A 20806-nucleotide genomic window follows, 5' to 3' on the forward strand; every position below is an offset into this window, starting at 1 on the left:
TTTTAGTTGTAAAGATTACCTATCTATATATATTTTATAGGTCTATGATATAGAAAAAACATTTTGCGCGCTAATGGCAGACGGTGGATTTTTTATTTTTATTTTCATATGCGAGAGCTAAACAATATAATTCAAAATACACTACTTAGTGACAGTTAATTTAGGTAATTTATATTTGTGCATTATCTTTTGAATATGATTATTAATTTGAGAAAAAAAAACCGACTTTATAAAACTGTTTAAGAGAGAGAAAGAAATATGTATATTTAGAAAGTTTTAGTTTCACAGATAGCTTTTTCTATATATTTTAATAAAATTACGAAAAATGAAAACACATTTTAAATGGAATTAAAATTTCTGTAAAATTTTTTTTCTTATAGAAATTTATTTTATAAAAGTGCAAATTCTTGTACTATTTTTTAGAATTGATTTTAGAAAGATTAAAATTTTCATACCAGGATTATTTAAAAACGATTGTTTATTCGAGATTAATTTTTATTACATTATGATGCTAGATCATATATAAAAAAAAAAGACATCTCAAAGAGAAAGAGAGAGAGAGAAAGAGAGAGTTCTATACAAGAAACACTCCCATTATATAATATTAATTCTATACTATGCATACAACATCCATGTCACAAAATTCAATTCCTATGATTAATGTAATCTTCATTACAATTCATTACTAATGAATGTGGAACAGTTTTAAATAGAAAAATAAATTAAATTAAATTTGGATCATAGATTATTTGATTACTATGTACAATTTTGTAATAGATATATTGATCTTTTCTAATCTATATGTTTCTCTAAAGATGTGTATATCAATAACATTATTACTTCTTTATTGTATTACCACAATGCCATGAATGCTAACTTATATTACTCTCTATCATATAAAAAACATCTGTGTATTATATATTATATATGAATCACTTTTCAATGATAAGATTAGCATCGAAATGGACACAATTATTTTCAAGCCAAACTTTTAGATGCTATAATTATAATAGACAATTAATAAAAATTAACATGAAAACGATGATAAATGAAGAAATAATCATTCAAGTGCCAGTTACGTCTCGATACACAATGAATCAATGATCGATAATATAAGTTACATATGAGGATGCCATTAAGTGACTTTCTTGCAAAAATATAAATTGCAAGTCAAATTATATTGCAAGCTATGTCAAAATAATGTATGTACTATACCGGCTGCTCATTTTCCGGTAAGTCTAAAATCTCCCCGACGAATTCCGCCACATTTGTGTCCTTCTGAGCGTGTTCCTTAATAAAGTTGAGTTCTAACAATTGACTGTAATTTGGACGGGCAGTGTAATTCTTCATTAGACTGAAATAAAATAAAAAGGATTATACATTAAAGCATTCATGTACTATGTAAAAATAAGAAATAATCCTATCCCATCATTTACCACTTATTGATAAATTCCTCGAACGAAGGAGAGAATTTGCCAGCAGGTAATTTTGGAGCATCATCCTTCACCACTTGTTTCAGTTGCTCGAACGGCGTGCCCCATGATTCGTATGGAAATTTACCAGTGGCTAATTCAACGAGAGAAATTCCTAATGACCAGACATCGGACCTGATGTCGTACTGCGACGGGTTACCCGACGGGTCTATCCTTTCTGGCTACAAAAAAGATAATGGTGGAGAATGTATTGAAAGAACACTGATAAAATTTTTCCACGATAAGATCCTACAGTTACGTACAGCCATGTACGGTTTGCATCCAGCATCGATGGTCTTGGCAACCGAGTCCACTAGGTAACCGGATATACCAAAATCGCAAATTTTTACCTCACCCTTCCGATTAATTAGAATATTGCTAGGCTTAACATCTCTATGAATTACCCGTAATTGTGAGTAGAGGTAATGTAATGCACTTACTACCTGCAAATATAAATACAAATATTAATACAAGAACATATTTATGCTAAATATATATATATATATATATATATATATATATATATATATATTTTGTACATTAAAGAGTTTAAATTAAACAAAAAATAAATCAACATAAAAGAAAATAAAAAAAAGGTCATTTTATTTTGTAACGTTATTGAATGTTTAAATAATTAAATATATACCGCAAAAGCCACTTTTCCTAAAATATCTTCAGGAATGGCACGACCGTGTTTATATACTTTTGTATAAAATTTGTCAAGGCTCATATCCATCACTTCCATGCATATCCATACATCTCCCTCTCGAAATAAGGCTCCATAAAATTGTACTGTGTAGGGACATGCTGAGCTACGCATGGAAATGTCTAAATCCATAAGTAGGCGCTTTTGTTCTTGTGTATTAACAGTTGCAGTTATTCTCTGTAAAGAAATGTTAATTGTACGTTCTTTTTTTTTTAAATAACTATGTTCTCTTATACATCAAGATATAACTTAAAAACTACAGCTATTGTATTTATAATATTACCTTAACAGCCATAATTGTACCACTCTGTTTGTGTCGCATTTTATCAACAATTCCGTATGCTCCACGACCAAGGACGCAAAGAGTTTCTAAATCATCAGCTTCTACAACAAACGTTTTTTCGTCTATTGTAATAGTAGTCCGTTTGTCTAAATTCCTTGGTGGTGTCCTAAAGAAACGACAAATTGTAAATAGAGACTACATTTGTTTCTCGAAATGTATCGCATATATAAAATAGAACATTACTTTTCAAATATTAGTAAACTTTTGTTTTTCTTAACTTTTAACAATAAATATCATATAACAAGTACAAAAAGGTTGTACGTAGTATGTACATAAATATAATGCAGTAACACTTTATTGCTGCGTTCGACAAAAAAAAAAAAAGATCATCGCAGTTTTACATACACTGGTGCGGGCGCCTCGTCGGAGACCTGCAGTTTCAAATTTCCCTTTTTACGACGTAGAGCCATCGTGTCGAGCTACGATCGATGAAAGGCGTCCGCGCGAATTTGGCAGTGCTCCAGAGGAAAGTCAAAAGCAATTCATGGCCGTTGAAGGACGCAGCGCATTCGCGATCTGAAAAGGAAGAGGAAAGGCTAAACTTTTGACAATCGACGCCCGCGTCCGGGGACGGACGGACGTTCGTCGCGACGTTATTATTTTAGGTTATTCCGCGGATGAGTTTACGCGCGACATCGGAACATTGTCGCCGCGTCGTCGCGAGGAGCGAGGAGAGACGTAATATCACTACGTTAGGGTTTCTACGTACTCTGTGAAAAACATCATGCTCCGCTTCGGCGGAATCCGCTGCGCGAGAGATATCCGTGTTCCTGTCGCCGTCGCACTCTCCGCACTTGCCCATATATGAAGTTTTCAACAAACTTAAACTACACCGCCCCTGAAGTTGGCCGCGAAAGCCGCGCAGTTTTGCAACATTTTGGTCATTTCGTTAAATATGAAAATCGCGTAAACGCCGCCCGCGATTTTACCATTTTTTTTATTAACGAAGATCTGAACATATCGTGAACGAGATATAAATAATCTCCGAAGAAGGAGACAGATGTCAAAAAAATGTTAAAAAGCGAATCAAAAATATTTCACTTTGCAACTATGCGCGATCCGATAATTTTAGGAATTTTTTATGTAACTAATGCTGTTTTCTATAGGGGAATTTTTCATATTTGCGTCAGTGAGACAGATTGACTAATCAATTTTTTATTCACCAATCAAAAGGAGTAAAGATTTCTTTTTACTGATTGGCCGAGTTTTTTTTGGTCAAAAATGATGGAGTAGAGATATATTGAAAATTACAGCTGTATTTTATCGAACGCTACAGTATACTTCTTTCATTTCATTTAGCTGCAATTGTTATTCAAAATTATAGCAAAGTCCAGATGCTCACTTAAAATTGTCTATTTAATCCAAATTTAAAGCAAGATTTTTTTCTTCTCCGATTGTGTATTGATTAGAAAAAAAAAGAAGAAAAGCTATCACTGCATACTTTTCAATTCTTCTTCCTTTTTAGCCCTTTTCAAAGTATTGTGTGACGAAGAAAGCATATTTTATTTCTCATATTTCTGTCCTTCAATTTCAGTCCTCTCGTAAAATGTCACATAAAAATCATCTATTAGAAAAAGAAGAATAAAACAAGAATAAAAGTAAAACATGTTCAAATGTAGCCTTTCAATATTTAAATAAACTAATAGTAACGAAATTTTCATTTGAACTACATTTTTTGTCCACAAATCACAAAGTAATGATGTATAATTCTTTCACGAGTTATAGATCTCGTTAATATTTTTTTAAAATAGATCGATTTCGATTAGTTCCAGTTTGTTGTAATGCAAATTGGTCATAGAAAACATAGTATTACCAGGGGTTTATAAAAATAAAAAAATGATCGTTGATATTATGAGCATCTCAAAATAATATTTATTTATCAATATTATGAATAACAGATATTAAATTTTACTCGATATACTCTTACAATATTATAGGACATATTTAGAAGGAAATTCTATAGAAAAATTATTACATATTCACATTCCATAATAAAATACAAATAAATGTGTATAGTGCAATAATATAAATTAATAATATTACACAATGTATTAATATTGAATAATAATATTCTAAATATGGCCATCACGACTTTTTATAAACATTTATATAGAAAAGAGTATTTCGAGTTAAACATATCTCAATCATCGAAACTTAGACTTGACCGTTTAACAATTTTTTATCAAACAAAAATTCTCCCAAGTATCCGTGCGATTGCATCATTTTTCCTAAAGTTGAGATTTTGCCGGCAAGGTCGCGTTGCCCTTTATGTTGCTCCTCCAAGAAATCGGTAGTGAGGTAGTCCACCAACTGCAATGAATCACGGATGTTAACAATGAATATTTTCTACACCAAACCAATTTTTTTTCTGATTTTATCACAATACTCACATGATAATCATTGAAAGCATATGTCTTAGGAGTTTCGCAAGTTATGATTATGTCACGAATGCTGCGTGTAACTTGAGCTTCTAATTTCAAAGCATCAGTGAGAGCTTCCTCTCCAGTGTTCCACTCTTGGCGTATCGGATTCGTACTGTTGCTATTCTGTACAAAAGAAAGAAAATCATATTATTTAAAATTCATTATTGAAAATTTTTCTTCATAATTTACATTCAGTAAATGCTTATGTAATGTCCGGGAAAAAAAAATACTTACCAAGGGAAATTTGATAAGTTTGCTAACGTCATTTGTAAGTTGTCCACGCATTAGTAAATATTCGATAATCTTTACTGCATGTTCTCTCTCTTCACTTGCGCTTTCAAAGAAGAATTTGCTAAACCCAGGGCGATTTATAGTATCGCGTGCAAAGTGAGCGCCCTAATAAGAAAATATTATATATGTAATGTAAATTGTTTTGATATTAATTTAATTAATAATAGCGATTATATTATCGGATTAAAATAATATATAAATAAAAATATGTACCATTGCGAGATATTTCATGGCAGCTTCGATTTCGATTTTGACTTGAGACTCCATGGCTTTTACACATGGATCAACTATGTCTATCCATGATGTTGGTATGTCGGCAGGTTTAAGTGTGCCTAAAAAGAAGTAAAATAAAAATTTTGATTAATTTAATTATTACAGATTATTTGACAAATAAGAGTTTATAATAATTGTTGCTTATGATGAAATTTCCATTATGTGTGGAATAATCCATAAATCTTCAAAAGATAATTTAAGAACTTTATTTGTTATTTTTATCAATATATTATCAGAAAATATGATATTTTATCAGTCCGTGACTAATCGCTCGTAATGTCGATAACATCTTTTCCTAAAGATAAAATTTTATTTAATTAAGATAACAAACAAACTCGTTATTATAAGGGTGAACATTTTTATTACGAGACTTTTAGATATAAATATATATAAATGTATCTATAAAACGTAGATTACTTTGAAGTCATTAATTATTGTCATTTATTATAGTGCTTACATTAATATATGTAAAATTTTAATAAAAATTTAATTATAAATTGTAGAATGTATTTAACATGATATAAAAGTGATGTGAGATATTAGTTATAGATATATTATAATTAAATCTTTTTTTTATATATAGCTGTATATTATAGACTACATAAAAAATCAAAATAATAATTTCTAATAATAAAATTTACTGAATCTGTGAATAAAAAAACATACAATTGAAAAAGGATTTTGTTAATATATATTGATATACATGTCATCATATGATTTTTCATAAAAAATTATCTTTGTACAAAACAGAATGATTAGTGATGAAGAGATTTAATTTGCTGATATATACATGTGTGATAAGTATTAATTATATATTTGATATTTGTATGATTATAATCTATATAAAGATCTTTTCTATTATTGACTGATAAAACTGTGATGTGACATTTTTAAATTAAATTTTACATTTTACCTCACATAGACACACAAATATACGTTTTATTATACTTTACATTATATATATATATATATATATATATATTTTTATTATATATATATATTTATTAGTTTTATTATACTTTACATTATATATATATATATAATGTAAAGTATAATAAAACGTATATTTGTGTGTCTATGTGAGGTAAAATGTAAAATTTAATTTAAAAATGTCACATCACAGTTTTATCAGTCAATAATAGAAAAGATCTTTATATAGATTATAATCATACAAATATCAAATATATAATTAATACTATAATTAATATATATATATATATATATATATATATATATATATACACAAATATAAATATATAAATATACAAATTTATTATATTATATAAGGAAATTGAAAACTATATCAGTTATACAAAAAGCACACGCAAAAATTTTTTTTTTTTTTAATTTTTCTCTTTATGTGTATAAAATAGTAAATTCGTTTAAACAAATACATTGCAAAATGTAATAAAGAGAATAAGAGATGTCACTTTTTCTCTTTTACTTTACATAAATTTTCATATAAAATTTTTTGTATTATATTTATCAAACTTTATATAATATTTGAACTAGTTGTATATTGATATAAGCTAGGGAACAAAGCTCACAGGCAACTGCGTACTTGAGTGACCATATAGTAACATCGTTATCATGTACTGATAACAATATGATGTTGATTTCCTGTGAACTGATCTTTTCTAGCCATTTCAGCTTAATTCTCATTTGTATTTTATAAAGCGATAAATATTAAATCAGGTCACAAAAAATAGAATTTGATAAAATCATGTGATCCATGCATAAAAATGCAAATATAAAATAAGGAAATATTGGAAATTATCTTAAGATATATGCGCCATAAAGAGAGCAAATGTGTTAACTTGTTATTGACTTTAAAAAGTGAATATAAAAGATAGAAAATTATTAAAATATACTTGCTAATGATTTTGTAATTTATAAAATTAAAAATTAAAAATTATTATTGTAAAAATACCTTAAAAAAGATTAACTAATTAAATACATTTATATTTGTCATACATTTATATTTGTAAATACATTTATCATTGTCCTTGCAATTAAGCTTTAATAATTTTAAATGCAACATCAGCATTGCACAATCTAATGTGCAGTTAGTTTATGTATATGCGTCATAGACATTTCATCATTTACTGAGTCAATTGTGCAAGGCATTCTTAAAGTGACAAACATTATCCGATATATATGAGTCAAAAAGAGACAAAGACTACTCTTAAAATTGATAACTACATTTTATCAACTTCTGCTTAATCTTAATGGGAATATTCATGATTCATAAATTATTAATGTGCACTTGATAAAGTAATCTACATTTGTGGTATTGACATTTTACAACAGATAAAAAAGTAAAATATTTGCAATAGCATTGTCTTAAAATAAAAATAATCTCATAAATTAACACAATTGAAATCTTTATATTTGCACACTTTATGGAAATATTGATGAAATGATTGAAGAAGAATTCAATTTTCTGTTATAGAAAATATTTGTGCAAAATATTTACAATAAATAATAGCATGATTCCTTTCACTTTTAATATAAATACAAAATGTATACTCTGAGAGTGTCTTGATACGAGAAAAACAAACATTCATTACAATACTCTGGTCAATTGAAAAAAATTGAATAACATCCAGAGGCTTAATCAGAACAATCACATGTCGTGTTTATTTCATGCCTAGTCATTCTATTTCTCGTCAACCAAACACAAAATGTTTCATCATCATAAACCTATAATATTTGTTTTTTTTTTTTTTGTACCTGATCCTTATTTCAGGATGAAACAAGGAGAACGGAAAATTATAATAAATATTGAAAAAAATCATGTTTTCGATATCGGAGAGGCGTAGAAAAGGAGATACGGGGTAGCATCGAATGTCAACGTTCTTGGACATGACGTATGTCGCCATATTTCTACGTATAATGTGCGTGATACCGCGTGTTTGTAAATTATCATTTTAAAGCCTTTTCATATGAATTTATGCATAATAAATCAAAACACATACATTTTTCAAATACATAAATATATTGATATGTGCATAAATTGATGTGAGAAGAAATCTCTCGTCTGTACAAACAGGCAATACGTAACAGTTATACTTGTAGAAATTATATTAATATTTATAAACTTATAGGTTGCGGGAAGCTTGTTTACGCCGAGTCGTCCCATCCTTGTTACTTGTTGAAAGTTGAACAAGGACAGAGTCAACTGATAACATTTCTCGACCGTAGTCGCAATATTTCGTTCAAACGGGCGGAAATCCAAGAAGGAAATAAAATGGTAACTTACACTTAAGCCCTTCTCCGAATGTACCGCTGATGCAGGCTAGGGCGACGAGGAAGACGCAAAACAGCTTCATGGTTCGATTGCGAAATCGAGCAAAGAGGTTATGTAGGTTTCGAAAAAGCGAAAATAATACGCCGCAAAATCTAGCCGGCTGGATAGACGTATGGCGGATAATTCGCCTCGTTCAGAAGCAACCTTTATACACACTGGTATAGAAGGCTGCCTTCGTCGGAGCTTCTAGATAAGAGAGTACGGCGACCGAACTACGCAGTCATCGATCACCTAACAACAATTGTCTCACAAACGCGCGACATTCGCACTTTAACCAGCGGGCAGCGGGTGGGGAGGAGAGGACGAGAGGAGACTCTTGGTTCCTTCGTATCTCTCTTCATCCCACTTCCCGCAACCCGTCTCGCCCATCTGACGCGCGGCGCGCGCAGCGAGCGCGCGTGCGCCACGTCATGTTTATCCCCTCTCCCGTCAGCTGACTTATGACGTGACTCCGTGAAAAGTGCCGTCTGCGCGGCGACCAACGTTCATTGTTGGAAGAACGTCGAAGCGAGAGTATTCACGTTGCTTCCCATTGGACTTTGCGGACCGCTCGCGACGAAAAAGAGAGACTGTTTTATATATATATATATATTCAAGAGAGCTCACTCTGATAATACTACTTCCGTACACGTATGTAGATAAGAGAATATTATAATACGCTTATCGAGGGCGTTTCTTTTATTTTTGCGCGTGAGACACAAGTGTTACGCACTTTGCCAAATGCGCATTTGTCATTCAAGCGATTGCGCACACAAAGTGTGTAGACTCCTTTTCGAAGTACAAAGATCGTTGGTCGTTATCTCGTGATCAATCTTTGAATGATCTCGAATTTCGATCGCGGTCCCACTACTCTTTTTCAGCTTTGTTTTGCGTCTTGTGAGTTTATAATCGTGACGCTTTATCATTATTTGTTTTGCTCCGACTTCTTCAAAACAACGTCGTAAATAGAAATTTTTTTTGTGTTATTTGATTTTCGTGTTATTATCATATTTACATATCGGAAAATACTTTTTCTAAAGCGAGATAAATCGAAGCAAGAAAATTTAATTATAATAGCCTTAAAATTGAAAATTCTTTCTTTATTGGTTCTTAATATTTTTGATATGGGATATATAATTTAATCTACAGCTAATTTAGGATAGATATATGTGTGTGTACTCATAGATTTATATTTTTTATTTTTATATATTTTTCAGCAAAGATGATGTTCTTTGCATTATTGTCTATCTTTCTGCTGACTGCTTCTGCAGAATACTGTTACAATGATGTTGAGAGTGCTTGCAGCACTAATCCCAAAAGTATGTGGATATTTATTCTACTATTAATTTTTCATAAGATTTAATAATATTAAAAAGACATTGCGTTTTTATCATTTTGTTGAACAAGATTTATTATTTATATAGCTTTTTAATGTAAGAATATGTGACTTTTTATATATATATATATATATAAAATGAACTAAAGTAACTCTTCGATGTTATGAGAAAAGAATGCATTCTTTTTGATACTTTTAGATGGCGGATTAATATTAAACTGTAACGCCCAATATGGTGCCATTGAACCACTTCAGGCTGATCTGCAATCATTTGTAAATGCTAATATCGAAACAAGCTTCGAATTTCTGCTAATGTCCACCCATTTCGGAAATTATGAAGCGAGCCGAGAAGGATTTAAGGGACTATACCGCAAACTTTCAGATCAATCATGGGAAGACGCGATAAATTTAATTAAATACATTGCAAAACGTGGTGGTAGGATGGACCTCAATCAACTTCCACGCTTTAAGAAATCTGTAAATATCGTCTACTTGTTGCCATTCGTCTTATTCTTATGAGAAAAAAGGAAAGTATTATTATTGATATTGTTTGTTTATGTATAGGTCAAAGAGAGCAAAATTTTGGAGCTGACCGAATTGAACAGTCTCGCTAAAGCACTCGATAGCGAGAAACAACTCGCCAGTGAAGCGTTACGTCTTCATGCTCAAGCGCAACATCACACCAAGCAGGATGCAGATATCGCTCATTATATCGAGGAACACTTTACTGAGTCATTATCTGAACGTGTGAGAAATCTGGCAGGTCATTCAAACGACTTGAAGAATTTGTTGGATGACCGCGATCCATCCGTTTCCGTATTTTTGTTTGATGAATATCTTAAAAACACTTTGTAAAAAAAAAAAAAAAAATTATACATACACATGTTTCAATTACATTATTATTGTGATTACTTTTATTTTTATTGCTAAAGAAATTCTTTTGTATGTAAAATACAAGAAAAAAAATAAACGCATATAGAAATTTATTTATATTGTGTGTATGCCACAACAATGGAATAACAAACATATCTACGCTCATATTTTTCTTCCTATCTCTTTTATAAATTATTTGTAACTGATGTAATATCTAGATCTAGATAGTTCCATACTGATAGATAACGCCTAATCGCGTTTGGCATAACAAAGGAAAATTTATATAGAATTTCTTATGTATTTATTTTCAACAGACATATCTAATAATATCGCTCATAGTACAGGCACGTGAACGCATTTTTTTTGAAATTCATTATACTATATGTATTTTGAAATTCATTATACTATATGTATTTTGAAACACACTCAATGATTAAGATATGATAATATAACATGTGCAATATAATCTCGAAACATGTAACAGAACCGCAATATTGGCGCCTCTAGCACGCTACGATCGGGAAAAACTGGTAGGCATTAGAGTAAATATTATAAATAATGAAATACATGAATATATGTATTTTATACATGTGCACAATTATTACGGAAGACGTTTTCTGCCAAAGACGCTCATGACAGAATGATATTAAAAATATCTACTTGTCACATACATAATTGAAAAAAATTGACATTGAAATTGAGCATTATTTATCAGTTGTAAGAAAAGTAAATTGCGCCGTAACAATAGTATTGCGTTAAATGTATATTTTTTTTTTTGTCATCAATGTCTGCATTTTAGACTAGAAAATTTTGCATAACCTGTTTAGCATAATCAGACATGTAAAATATATCTATTAGTAACAAATTTAAATTTCATCGAACTTCTTAGTTATTAATATCTATTAGCTTTGTATCAGAGTAAATTTATACTATAATTTTACTGACAATGATGGATTGTATGCAAGCATATGTGATATGTGTTCTTCGCTATTATTGCACACTACAATGTCAATGGAAATCTTATAAATATAAATACTTCATTTCACGTTAAACGCAATCACATTGCACATTCATGATATGATACTACCAGACATAATTGTGTTTATACTCATACTGTATTATTATCATTACATTTCCTTTGTTTTAATTAATCATTCTTCTCATCCATGAAGTAAGAATATTCTTACTTAATATTCTTACTTCATGTTCTCATCACACACAACTATCCCTTTCAATCAATATGAAGCAGTTATATTAATATTGCTAGTATAAAATATGATAATTTGATAAATTAATTATTATAAAGAAAGATTGTTCACAGTCATTATACATGATATGTAATGAAAATTATTTCTCAAATACACATATAATAAATCAATATTTTACCAATTGTGTGTGTATATATGTATATATATGTATTAAAAACCCCACCATCTATAGAAAAAAATTAAATAATACATTATAGATTCAACTAAAAGTAATATCTATATGTATCATAGCAATAAAACCTATCCTAAATCACGTTTGTGCATATTGTCTTTCTACTTTTTATTAGAGCCAGTTTTTTTAATCAATAAGTTTTGTAATTCCTCATTCCATCATTTATTTTGTCTCTCTTTTTAACGAGAGAGAACACATTATAATATTCACAATTTTTTCTTTTATTTTATACCCCAATTATAGAAATCTTTCTAATAAATTTTTATAATAAGCTATATAATTTCTATAATAATCTATATAATTAACTTGTCAAAGTTCAATATAACTATGTACAGTCTTCTAACGATATGTTTGCTCTAAGTATGTTACTTTTATGCCATTGTGTACTGTATTATGACATATATCATGTATCATTCATGATAGTTTTTTTTTGTCACCTGTGGAATAAATATATAGATAATATAATATTATTTATACACGTGAACGGAAAATTAATATTACTGATTCATATATAATTATACAAAAAACTAATTACATAAGATACTTACACATGCGGTAATTTAGTATCTTCATCAATCTGTACATTGAATATTCTATAATACAGATTTAATTTTTTGCCAATTTATTTTATGCATTATATGTGTGGCTATATTGAACAAGAAACCTCAATAAGAGACTAAATTTTAATTTAAATATATAGTTATTGATATAACAAGTAATTCCTTAAAGGGAATTTCTTATTGGTGATGTTATAATTTTAATATGTACTAATAAAGAAGCAAGCTCAAGGTCTTCATTATATATGTTTTTTAATGGAACACTTCTATATCCTGTTCTTAAACAACGTACCTAAAAAAAAAAAAAATAGAATATAAAGCTATTTCGAATTGAGACAAAAATCATAAGTAGAACTTACTTTTACTTTGATGATATAAATATTTTTAATACAATTAATCATCAAGTACTCACTGGATAAGTAGCTTGTCCTATGAAATTACTATCACCAAACATATCTTCGTCTTGGACTAAAAATCGTATAAGAGCAAAATACGGATTAAATATTTCAAATTCACAAGTTTCATTCCACATTGGATTAAATCCGTTATCCGCTGCAAGTTTAAAAATTATATTTATTGTAATTATACATTAATAATATTATGTCTAAAAAAATTAAAAGTCAAGATTAAAATATATTTACGTATTGTCTTTGTTGTCAATTTCGTTCCAGAGTCAAAATCTGCACCAATAATTTCGACTTCGACCGATGGACTGGCAGTGCCTCTTCCTGACCTCATTAAATGTCTAGCTCCGATAACTTTTAAGCAGATTTTAAGCGATTCAACTCCATATAATGTATTTTTATCATATGGATTAAAGTCTTCTCGAAACATGAATTCTGGTTTCAATAAATAACCACAATTGCCATTCTCTTTAAACTTAGCTTGATTTAATTGCATTGATTTATCTCCAGTCTGATAATTCAAGGCTACCATCTGACAACCAGCATTCCACATTGGTACAGGATTATAATTAGATGAATCAATACGTTGACCCTTTGGATAAACTCTGCTAAATTGAATCTATAAAGAAAATAATTTGTTTCTTAATTTCCTATTCTCATTTACATGTTTCGACATCTTACATTTCATCTTTTTATACCTGATGATATTTTATAAAAAATTTATTCTCTTGTTGACACATTAATTTTTCAGCCTTTGTTTCCGGGAAACTACTCATTTCATTGAATGTAAACCCCTTAGTTTTTATTCGTTCTATGTTAAATGCTACAGATCTACAATATACTATAAGATTAGACATTTCCTTGGCTATTCTCCATGCTCTCTCCATTTCCTTGTGCTGACTTTCCTAAAAAAACACCGTACCAAATGTATATTACACATTCATCCACTAAATAATATTTAAATTTTGTACAATACAAGTTACATACTTACCCTGACACTTGCATTTTGTGCAGTCTCTTTGATACTTGACATCCACTCTAACGCAGCATCTTTCGACGGTGTAGCGACTTCGAATACTGAACACATACTAGGATTTTGTATCCTTAAAATCCATTCCAAACCTATTCTTTCTCCGACTGTTAGTTCTACTACAGCACCCATGATATCTAATGAACCTTTCTGCAAGCTACCAAGCATCATAGAATCTGCCGACTAAAAAGTACAAGATATTCTAATATTAGACAAAATATATATGATACATATAGGAAATTTCAAGTTATTATAGCCTTTGCTAATTCATATTCACAATACAAATTAAATAAAAATTTCTAGACTTACATCTCCCTGGTTATCTTGTTCATCTATTTCTTCTACATAATTAGCAGGAAACCAGTGTTGAATTTTACCACCATAATCACCTCTCCACCATCCTCCACGTTGCACATTGACATTAGTAATTATAGCATGCTTCACTAATGTTAATTCATCCTCTCTTTTAGCTTTATAATCATAAATAGCCTTAACTGTAACCTTTATAAAATAATTTAATATATTAACTTATCTTATTAAAATTATATGGTTATAGTTATAAAAAACATATATTATATATATATATATATATATATATATATATATATATATATACATATAAATTCAATAATTTGTTTATATCTTGTACTATTTACTTTTGATGTAAAGCTTGTAGGATCCATATAACCTGGGATGCCATAAACAGAACCATCATCATTATCCTAAATGAAAAAGAAAAGAAACAATTATAATATACATTTTATATCACTCAGACGCATTTTTCGGATGTCAAAAAAAGAAAGAAAACACTAATTCCATACCAATCCCATTCTTCTGATAATATCTTGATTAACAGGATGACTCAATTTGATCTTTTTATACAACGGATGTCGTTCGTAATAACTGATTAACTCAACTAAGCTTTCAAATTGTACAGTTCCAGTAGTATAGAGCCTTCCTTCAAGTTTTATTTTACAATGTTTTATTTTCTTTTCCGCTCTATAACAATATAGTATAATTAAAATTGAATCAGAAATTAATATAACAAATTGTAAATTATATACTTGGTGCTTTAAGAGAACATACCTAAATGAAATCGCGTAGCAATTACTTTCTCTTTCGCTAGGTCTCACTAAGAAAGCGCCATCCGTAGGTATACGCTTTAACATCTCTTCAGCCGCAATTCGACTACATTCAGGATGCCACCATTCTTTCTCTTCATGTTTGTTTGGTTGAGGTATCGGTTCTTGCAGTGTAATTAAAAATTCCTACATATCAGAGAGAAAGAAAAACAGAGATCTATCATCTTTCATAATTTTATTTTAATATTGTTGTAACATTGGTGTAAATAAACATTTTTATTCTCAATCTAACAAATCAGGAGTACTTTCTTATATATAATATATTGTATTTTTTTGATATACTTACTTGGCTTCTAAGTGGATGATTACGATAATGAGTAATTAAACTGTATAAACTATCAAAACAATTGGTATCGATAAGATAATATTGTGTTTGCCCCATTTCTTGTTTCAGTTTGATGCGACAATGATTCACTTTTCCTTTACGCCAAAACGATAAACAATAGTCACCTACAAATGTAACACATTGTCGCACGAGAAAAGTGCCATCTCCAAGGTAGGAATAATGTCGTAATAATTCTTCAGCCTCCTCTCTTCCTCTTGCTAATTTTCCATGAAACCATTTTTCACCAAAGTGCAACTCGTCATTTGGTGCGCCCTTTTTTAGAAATTAAATATTACAATATTATTTTAATACATGAATCACATGCACATATATATAATTCATATGCAATAAAAAAACATTTTATGTTATATATGTATGAAATATATCGTACATCTGACGATCTCCGAATACCGTTTTCTTCATCGTCATCGTGTTCCGTTTCTTGTACTCTTGAAAATGTATCTGTATAAAATAGCTTTTGTTGTGTCAATACAAAAAAATGAGGATTCCATTCCCTATCAATAGGATCTTCTAAATAAAGGATTCCATTTTTTATAGTATTCCTAAGATCCATTTCTTGTCTGCTTTCATCATTTCGAATAAGAAACGAAGATTCGTCGACACCATCAGGAAGCTTCTTGTGTTTTAATAAAATTTTTCTACGCAATGCATATGGGGAAGGTAAAGAAGTCTCATTTTTGTCAACGGGTTGAACTAACAGCATATCACCAAAGACCTCTTGCATAGTCATCGCCATTTTACGTTGCTGCGGTAAAGTACAGTTATCCTCGATAGATAAAATAACAGGATACCTGAATAAATAATATATTAATAAGAGATAATAGAATCACATATAGAAATAATTTCTTCTTTAAATTTCCTTCTTTCTTGACTTACTCAGATGTAGCAAAAGCATGCTCCTTAATAGTTTTAATAACGTCCAAAAATTTAATTTTAGTAGTGAGTGTATGCCCATGGAATATAAATGGCATTCCATCTGGACCATCCCAACAATCAAGCTCTATACATCTGCACCCTGCTCTTAGTGCACGAACGTAGGCCTGACAACTGCTTTCACTGCTAATCTGATCTCCCATCAAGTATCTGTTCATATTAAGATTTAGTTAGGATTTTGAAAGAGAGGATATCATCATCTCAATGAATATACGATAATATACGATATAGATTCTTATAACACATATTTGTATACATACAAACATTACATACGTGTTATGTGACGATGCTATCCAATAATGTGCTAGAGGTTGAGTCATGTCTTGAGAAACTTGATTGAATTTTTGATTCCAGATATCATTTTGCTTAGAAAATAAGAAATCTACAAATTCTGAGAAAGTAAAATATGGTTCTTGTATGTCCCTTTGAGGATCTTGTAAATATTCTCTCATAAAACGGGATAACTCTAATTCGTTATTTCCCAAACTATCTTGCTGTTCAGTTATTAAAAAGTGCTGGAATTCTTGAAGTGTGACAGTTGGTTCAATTTGGGAATAATTCAATAATTTGTGCCAATCTGCAACATTCTGCAAAAGATATTTATAATAAATAATGTAAACTTGTAATGTTCATACAGAAATAATAAGACATACATTTTGATCAAACATTAATTTATGATATAAGATAACAAAATCGTCAAATCCAAGTTCATTTCGATTTCTCGTGTCCACTTCTTGAAAGATTTCCCTGAGTCTATTAGTCGCAATTTTGCAATTAACTCTAGGCAAAAATGCTTTCACATCCTTCAGTGTGACCCTGTTAGCATGAATACATAAAAATATGAGATAAAAAATCAAAATGTGATATAATTGATAATATATATAACGCTACAAATACTTATTACAAATACTTTATATAAATTCTTTTGCACACACAAAATAAATTCTATTAAGGATATTTACGTTTCACGAGAATTTTCCATTGCATAAAATTCTTTTCTAAGCCACCTTTCAACTTGTAAAGGATATGGTGCATTTATAGTGTCTTGTACCAAGTAACGCAATCCCTTAATCCATAGTTCACATTCTTTTTCACTAAGAGCTGAGATAAATATAAATAATGTTTTAAGTATTAAATAATATATATTTATAGTAAAAAAAATAATTACTAACATTTATAATATATAAAATAATTTATATATCATATTTACCAGATATAGAAAGAGTTTTCAGTCTGAATTCTGATCCATAATATACAACAAAGCACCTTAAATTCTCAATTCTCTTAGCATCTTCAGGCCATTTTTCAAAGTCTTTAGATTGTTTACCTATTCTAACTTCTTTGATTTCTCTTATTTCCACTACAAATAAATATCCAAAATTAATATGTGTACCAAATCTATGACAGTCTTAATAAATTTTATTCATCAAAAATGTCAATGTATATACTTGTCAAAAATTAAAAATAGAAGAAAATATATACTAATGTAATTAAAAAAAGATCTCAATACAAAACATGATTTAAAATTAATTTTAATCGCTCAAAGATTATTAGATGAGATCTATTATACAATATAACTAACAAGCTTAATTATTTTTACAAATTTATTCACATGTAATAAACATGCAATAGTCTTTTCTTCATATTTTAGATATAGTGTGCACATTTTTTATTTTAATATTTTTCCTATTTTTACTATATATGTACATTTTATATATAGTTGTATATCTGCAAATATATAACTGTACAAAAAAAATATATATATATACATATATATGTGTGAAATATTAAATAAAATTTGCATTCATAGATTTATGGACAATACATAAGCGGAATATTACCTGAACCATCAAAAGGTCTAAATGTTGCACTCCTTGACCAAACAATTTGTTTAGTTTCTCTTCGTATCATAAGAGTTTTCTTTTCAGGCCGCTTTCTTGGAAAAAATTTGGTCACTACAGTACCTCTCTCGAGTTGACTAATAATTTGTTCCATTTCAGGTATAATTCCATTCATTTTTGTAATATTATATATTTACACTTTCTGTAAAATATATATTATCTAATTTGAAACAATTTAACCTACATTGTGCTTAACTTTGAGATTAATTATTGTAATTATTATATACATAAAGCTTATGTACAGAACTGTGAGAAATATTATGGTTTAAAATATTTCCTATAATTTACAAAACTGGTGTATTAAATAAAGTAATATTCAGAATTTATTACAAAGTTCTTTATTAAATAGAAAATAGAACATATGTTGTTATAGAAATAATATAATTTTTCTTTATCTTATAAAATATGTTGCACGAACAATTTATACAAAATATTAAGATATGAAAATAATATTTATATAAAGTATTCCTATATATATATATATGTGTATATAATATACAGCAATCATACTTCTTAATCATATGTGTGTTTTACTGCATATTTTTTTCTTTGTGCATTTTAAAAATATATGAAATAAAAAAATATATATTTTAATTTATGTATATATATATATATATATATATATATTTTTCATATAATGTTCAAGCTCTCTGATTTATAATTATTTTTGGCTTATATTTTCATATCAATTGTATCAAAACCAAATTGACATTTTCCTCAGTTAGTAAAAATATCTTTTCCTAACCTTTGCAATGTAAACATAACCTAGTAAAGGATATTTCACGAAAACTCTAGATTATTTCCGTAAAATAACGTAATCGGGACATAAAATAATTAAATTTATAACTGATAACATGTAAGCATGAATTTCGGGATTCTTTGTCTCCCCAAAAGTGCCAATTTCAAAACTCAATCCCGCAAACGCATCCTGCCATTAATTTTTTTAACGCATGATCATTTTTATTACCCTCCCGTCTTGACGCTTTACGATGTTTAAAGATATATCATACCTGTCTGTGAATGATACGCTGTATTGATTATATTATACGATAAAAAATATGTTGCATTTATCATGTGTAGGTATCGTTTGCAATTCGCGTTTACATGGATTATTTCCGGTGCGAGGTGACGTTACGTTTCGTATACACTCGGTTTCTTTGACTATAGATGTATGAATGAGAGATTTACTAGAGTGAACCTTCAAGAGTGGGGGAATGACCTGATTCATAGAAAAGGATACATACATACTGGCTGGATCACTATCTTTATCAGAAATTCGCTTATCAATTAATGCTTTTTTAATATTATATTCAAAAAGATTGATTATTTCATACACACACACACAACACACACACGCACACACACACACACACACACACACACACACACACACACACATATACACACACACACACACACACACACACATATATATATATATATATATATACTATAAAAAAATAAATAATTCACAGTCATTTCCAATTTTATTGTGTGTTTAATATATTTTTGTAAATTTATATTTTATATATTTAAATTTATATTTACTTTTATTTTTTTATTTATGTGTGTGTTTAATTTTATGTAAATAAAATATAAATAAAAAATAAAAATAAATTTAAATATATAAAATATAAATTTATAATAAAAATAAATATAAATTTATAAAAATATAAATATAAATTTCTAATTTCTTTTTAATTCTGACTTTGATTTTCTATAGGACAGTATAGGAAAGGCTTATACTCTCCAGTACATATTTATAGTTCAATGATTAAAACAGACTATCCATAAAAGTTTTTCAGTAAGAAAACACAGGTAGACACATTATCATCACACACCATGTAACATTAAATATCAAATAGAAAATTTTAAAGTTTTGCAAATTTCTCTATTTGATAAGTCAATGTGGAATTGTTTTTATCATGTCTTTCTTATTAGAAAGTTTCTCATATAAAGTAAACGTGTATGTGAAAGTATATGTCAGTTAAATGTTTCATATATAATCAAAGTAAACTGAAATCAGTGGTCAATATATAATTCCAAT

The 20806-nt window shown here is 28.9% G+C and overlaps 4 protein-coding genes across 5 annotated transcripts; 1 reads left to right on the forward strand and 3 right to left on the reverse strand.

Annotated features, from left to right (window-relative positions):
- Positions 1-460: 460 nt before the first annotated feature.
- Lic (dual specificity mitogen-activated protein kinase kinase lic) lies at positions 461-3574 on the reverse strand. The gene is made up of 7 exons (XM_072891930.1): positions 3231-3574; positions 2867-3037; positions 2462-2627; positions 2119-2355; positions 1736-1915; positions 1437-1654; positions 461-1354 (listed from the first exon to the last, which is right to left on the reverse strand). Exons 2-7 carry the CDS (start codon positions 2929-2931, stop codon positions 1210-1212), a joined length of 1011 nt encoding a protein of 336 aa, XP_072748031.1. The 5' UTR covers positions 2932-3037; positions 3231-3574; the 3' UTR covers positions 461-1209.
- Positions 3575-4370: 796 nt separating this feature from the next.
- On the reverse strand, positions 4371-9074 carry Fer1hch (Ferritin 1 heavy chain homologue). The gene is made up of 5 exons (XM_072891932.1): positions 8771-9074; positions 5449-5567; positions 5179-5340; positions 4912-5067; positions 4371-4831 (listed from the first exon to the last, which is right to left on the reverse strand). The coding sequence occupies exons 1-5, from the start codon at positions 8838-8840 to the stop codon at positions 4676-4678; spliced, it is 663 nt and encodes a 220-aa protein (XP_072748033.1). The 5' UTR covers positions 8841-9074; the 3' UTR covers positions 4371-4675.
- Positions 9075-9285: 211 nt separating this feature from the next.
- Positions 9286-11119, forward strand: Fer2lch (Ferritin 2 light chain homologue). The gene is made up of 4 exons (XM_072891931.1): positions 9286-9448; positions 10015-10116; positions 10333-10610; positions 10698-11119. The coding sequence occupies exons 2-4, from the start codon at positions 10020-10022 to the stop codon at positions 10986-10988; spliced, it is 666 nt and encodes a 221-aa protein (XP_072748032.1). The 5' UTR covers positions 9286-9448; positions 10015-10019; the 3' UTR covers positions 10989-11119.
- Positions 11120-11565: 446 nt separating this feature from the next.
- On the reverse strand, positions 11566-19915 carry Sl (small wing phospholipase C gamma 1). Of its 2 annotated transcripts, none has more exons than XM_072891928.1 (19): positions 19770-19915; positions 18700-18901; positions 18069-18218; positions 17821-17959; positions 17512-17674; positions 17132-17445; positions 16802-17008; positions 16296-16716; positions 15866-16177; positions 15524-15705; positions 15259-15436; positions 15094-15159; positions 14747-14938; positions 14399-14620; positions 14106-14312; positions 13645-14026; positions 13416-13555; positions 12995-13295; positions 11566-12883 (listed from the first exon to the last, which is right to left on the reverse strand). In XM_072891928.1, the coding sequence occupies exons 2-18, from the start codon at positions 18872-18874 to the stop codon at positions 13170-13172; spliced, it is 3576 nt and encodes a 1191-aa protein (XP_072748029.1). In that variant the 5' UTR covers positions 18875-18901; positions 19770-19915; the 3' UTR covers positions 11566-12883; positions 12995-13169. The 2 variants fall into 2 exon arrangements, with proteins under 2 accessions (XP_072748029.1, XP_072748030.1); XM_072891929.1 differs by lacking the exon at positions 19770-19915 and adding an exon at positions 19505-19744.
- Positions 19916-20806: the final 891 nt, after the last annotated feature.

Source organism: Anoplolepis gracilipes, chromosome 5, assembly GCF_047496725.1.
Source record: "Anoplolepis gracilipes chromosome 5, ASM4749672v1, whole genome shotgun sequence".
Classification (NCBI taxonomy): domain Eukaryota; kingdom Metazoa; phylum Arthropoda; class Insecta; order Hymenoptera; family Formicidae; genus Anoplolepis; species Anoplolepis gracilipes.

Bases quoted from the DNA above. Each gene is read 5' to 3' on its own strand.
- Sl (XM_072891928.1), bottom strand. From the start codon at position 18,874: ATGAATGGAATTATACCTGAAATGGAACAAATTATTAGTCAACTCGAG. The intron at 17,675-17,820 runs GTAAATATCCTT...TCATGCTAACAG, and splicing joins ATGGAAAATTCTCGTGAAAC to GGTCACACTGAAGGATGTGA. The intron at 15,437-15,523 runs GTATGTTCTCTT...ATATTGTTATAG, and splicing joins TGCTACGCGATTTCATTTAG to AGCGGAAAAGAAAATAAAAC.
- Lic (XM_072891930.1), bottom strand. From the start codon at position 2,931: ATGGCTCTACGTCGTAAAAAGGGAAATTTGAAACTGCAGGTCTCCGAC. The intron at 1,916-2,118 runs GTATATATTTAA...TTATATTTGCAG, and splicing joins TAGGAAAAGTGGCTTTTGCG to GTAGTAAGTGCATTACATTA. The intron at 1,655-1,735 runs GTACGTAACTGT...TCTTTTTTGTAG, and splicing joins GATGCAAACCGTACATGGCT to CCAGAAAGGATAGACCCGTC.
- Fer2lch (XM_072891931.1), top strand. From the start codon at position 10,020: ATGATGTTCTTTGCATTATTGTCTATCTTTCTGCTGACTGCTTCTGCA. The intron at 10,117-10,332 runs GTATGTGGATAT...TGATACTTTTAG, and splicing joins TTGCAGCACTAATCCCAAAA to ATGGCGGATTAATATTAAAC. The intron at 10,611-10,697 runs GTAAATATCGTC...GTTTATGTATAG, and splicing joins TTCCACGCTTTAAGAAATCT to GTCAAAGAGAGCAAAATTTT.
- Fer1hch (XM_072891932.1), bottom strand. From the start codon at position 8,840: ATGAAGCTGTTTTGCGTCTTCCTCGTCGCCCTAGCCTGCATCAGCGGT. The intron at 5,341-5,448 runs GTACATATTTTT...TTTTCTTATTAG, and splicing joins CCATGAAATATCTCGCAATG to GGCGCTCACTTTGCACGCGA. The intron at 4,832-4,911 runs GTGAGTATTGTG...GATTCATTGCAG, and splicing joins ATGCTTTCAATGATTATCAT to TTGGTGGACTACCTCACTAC.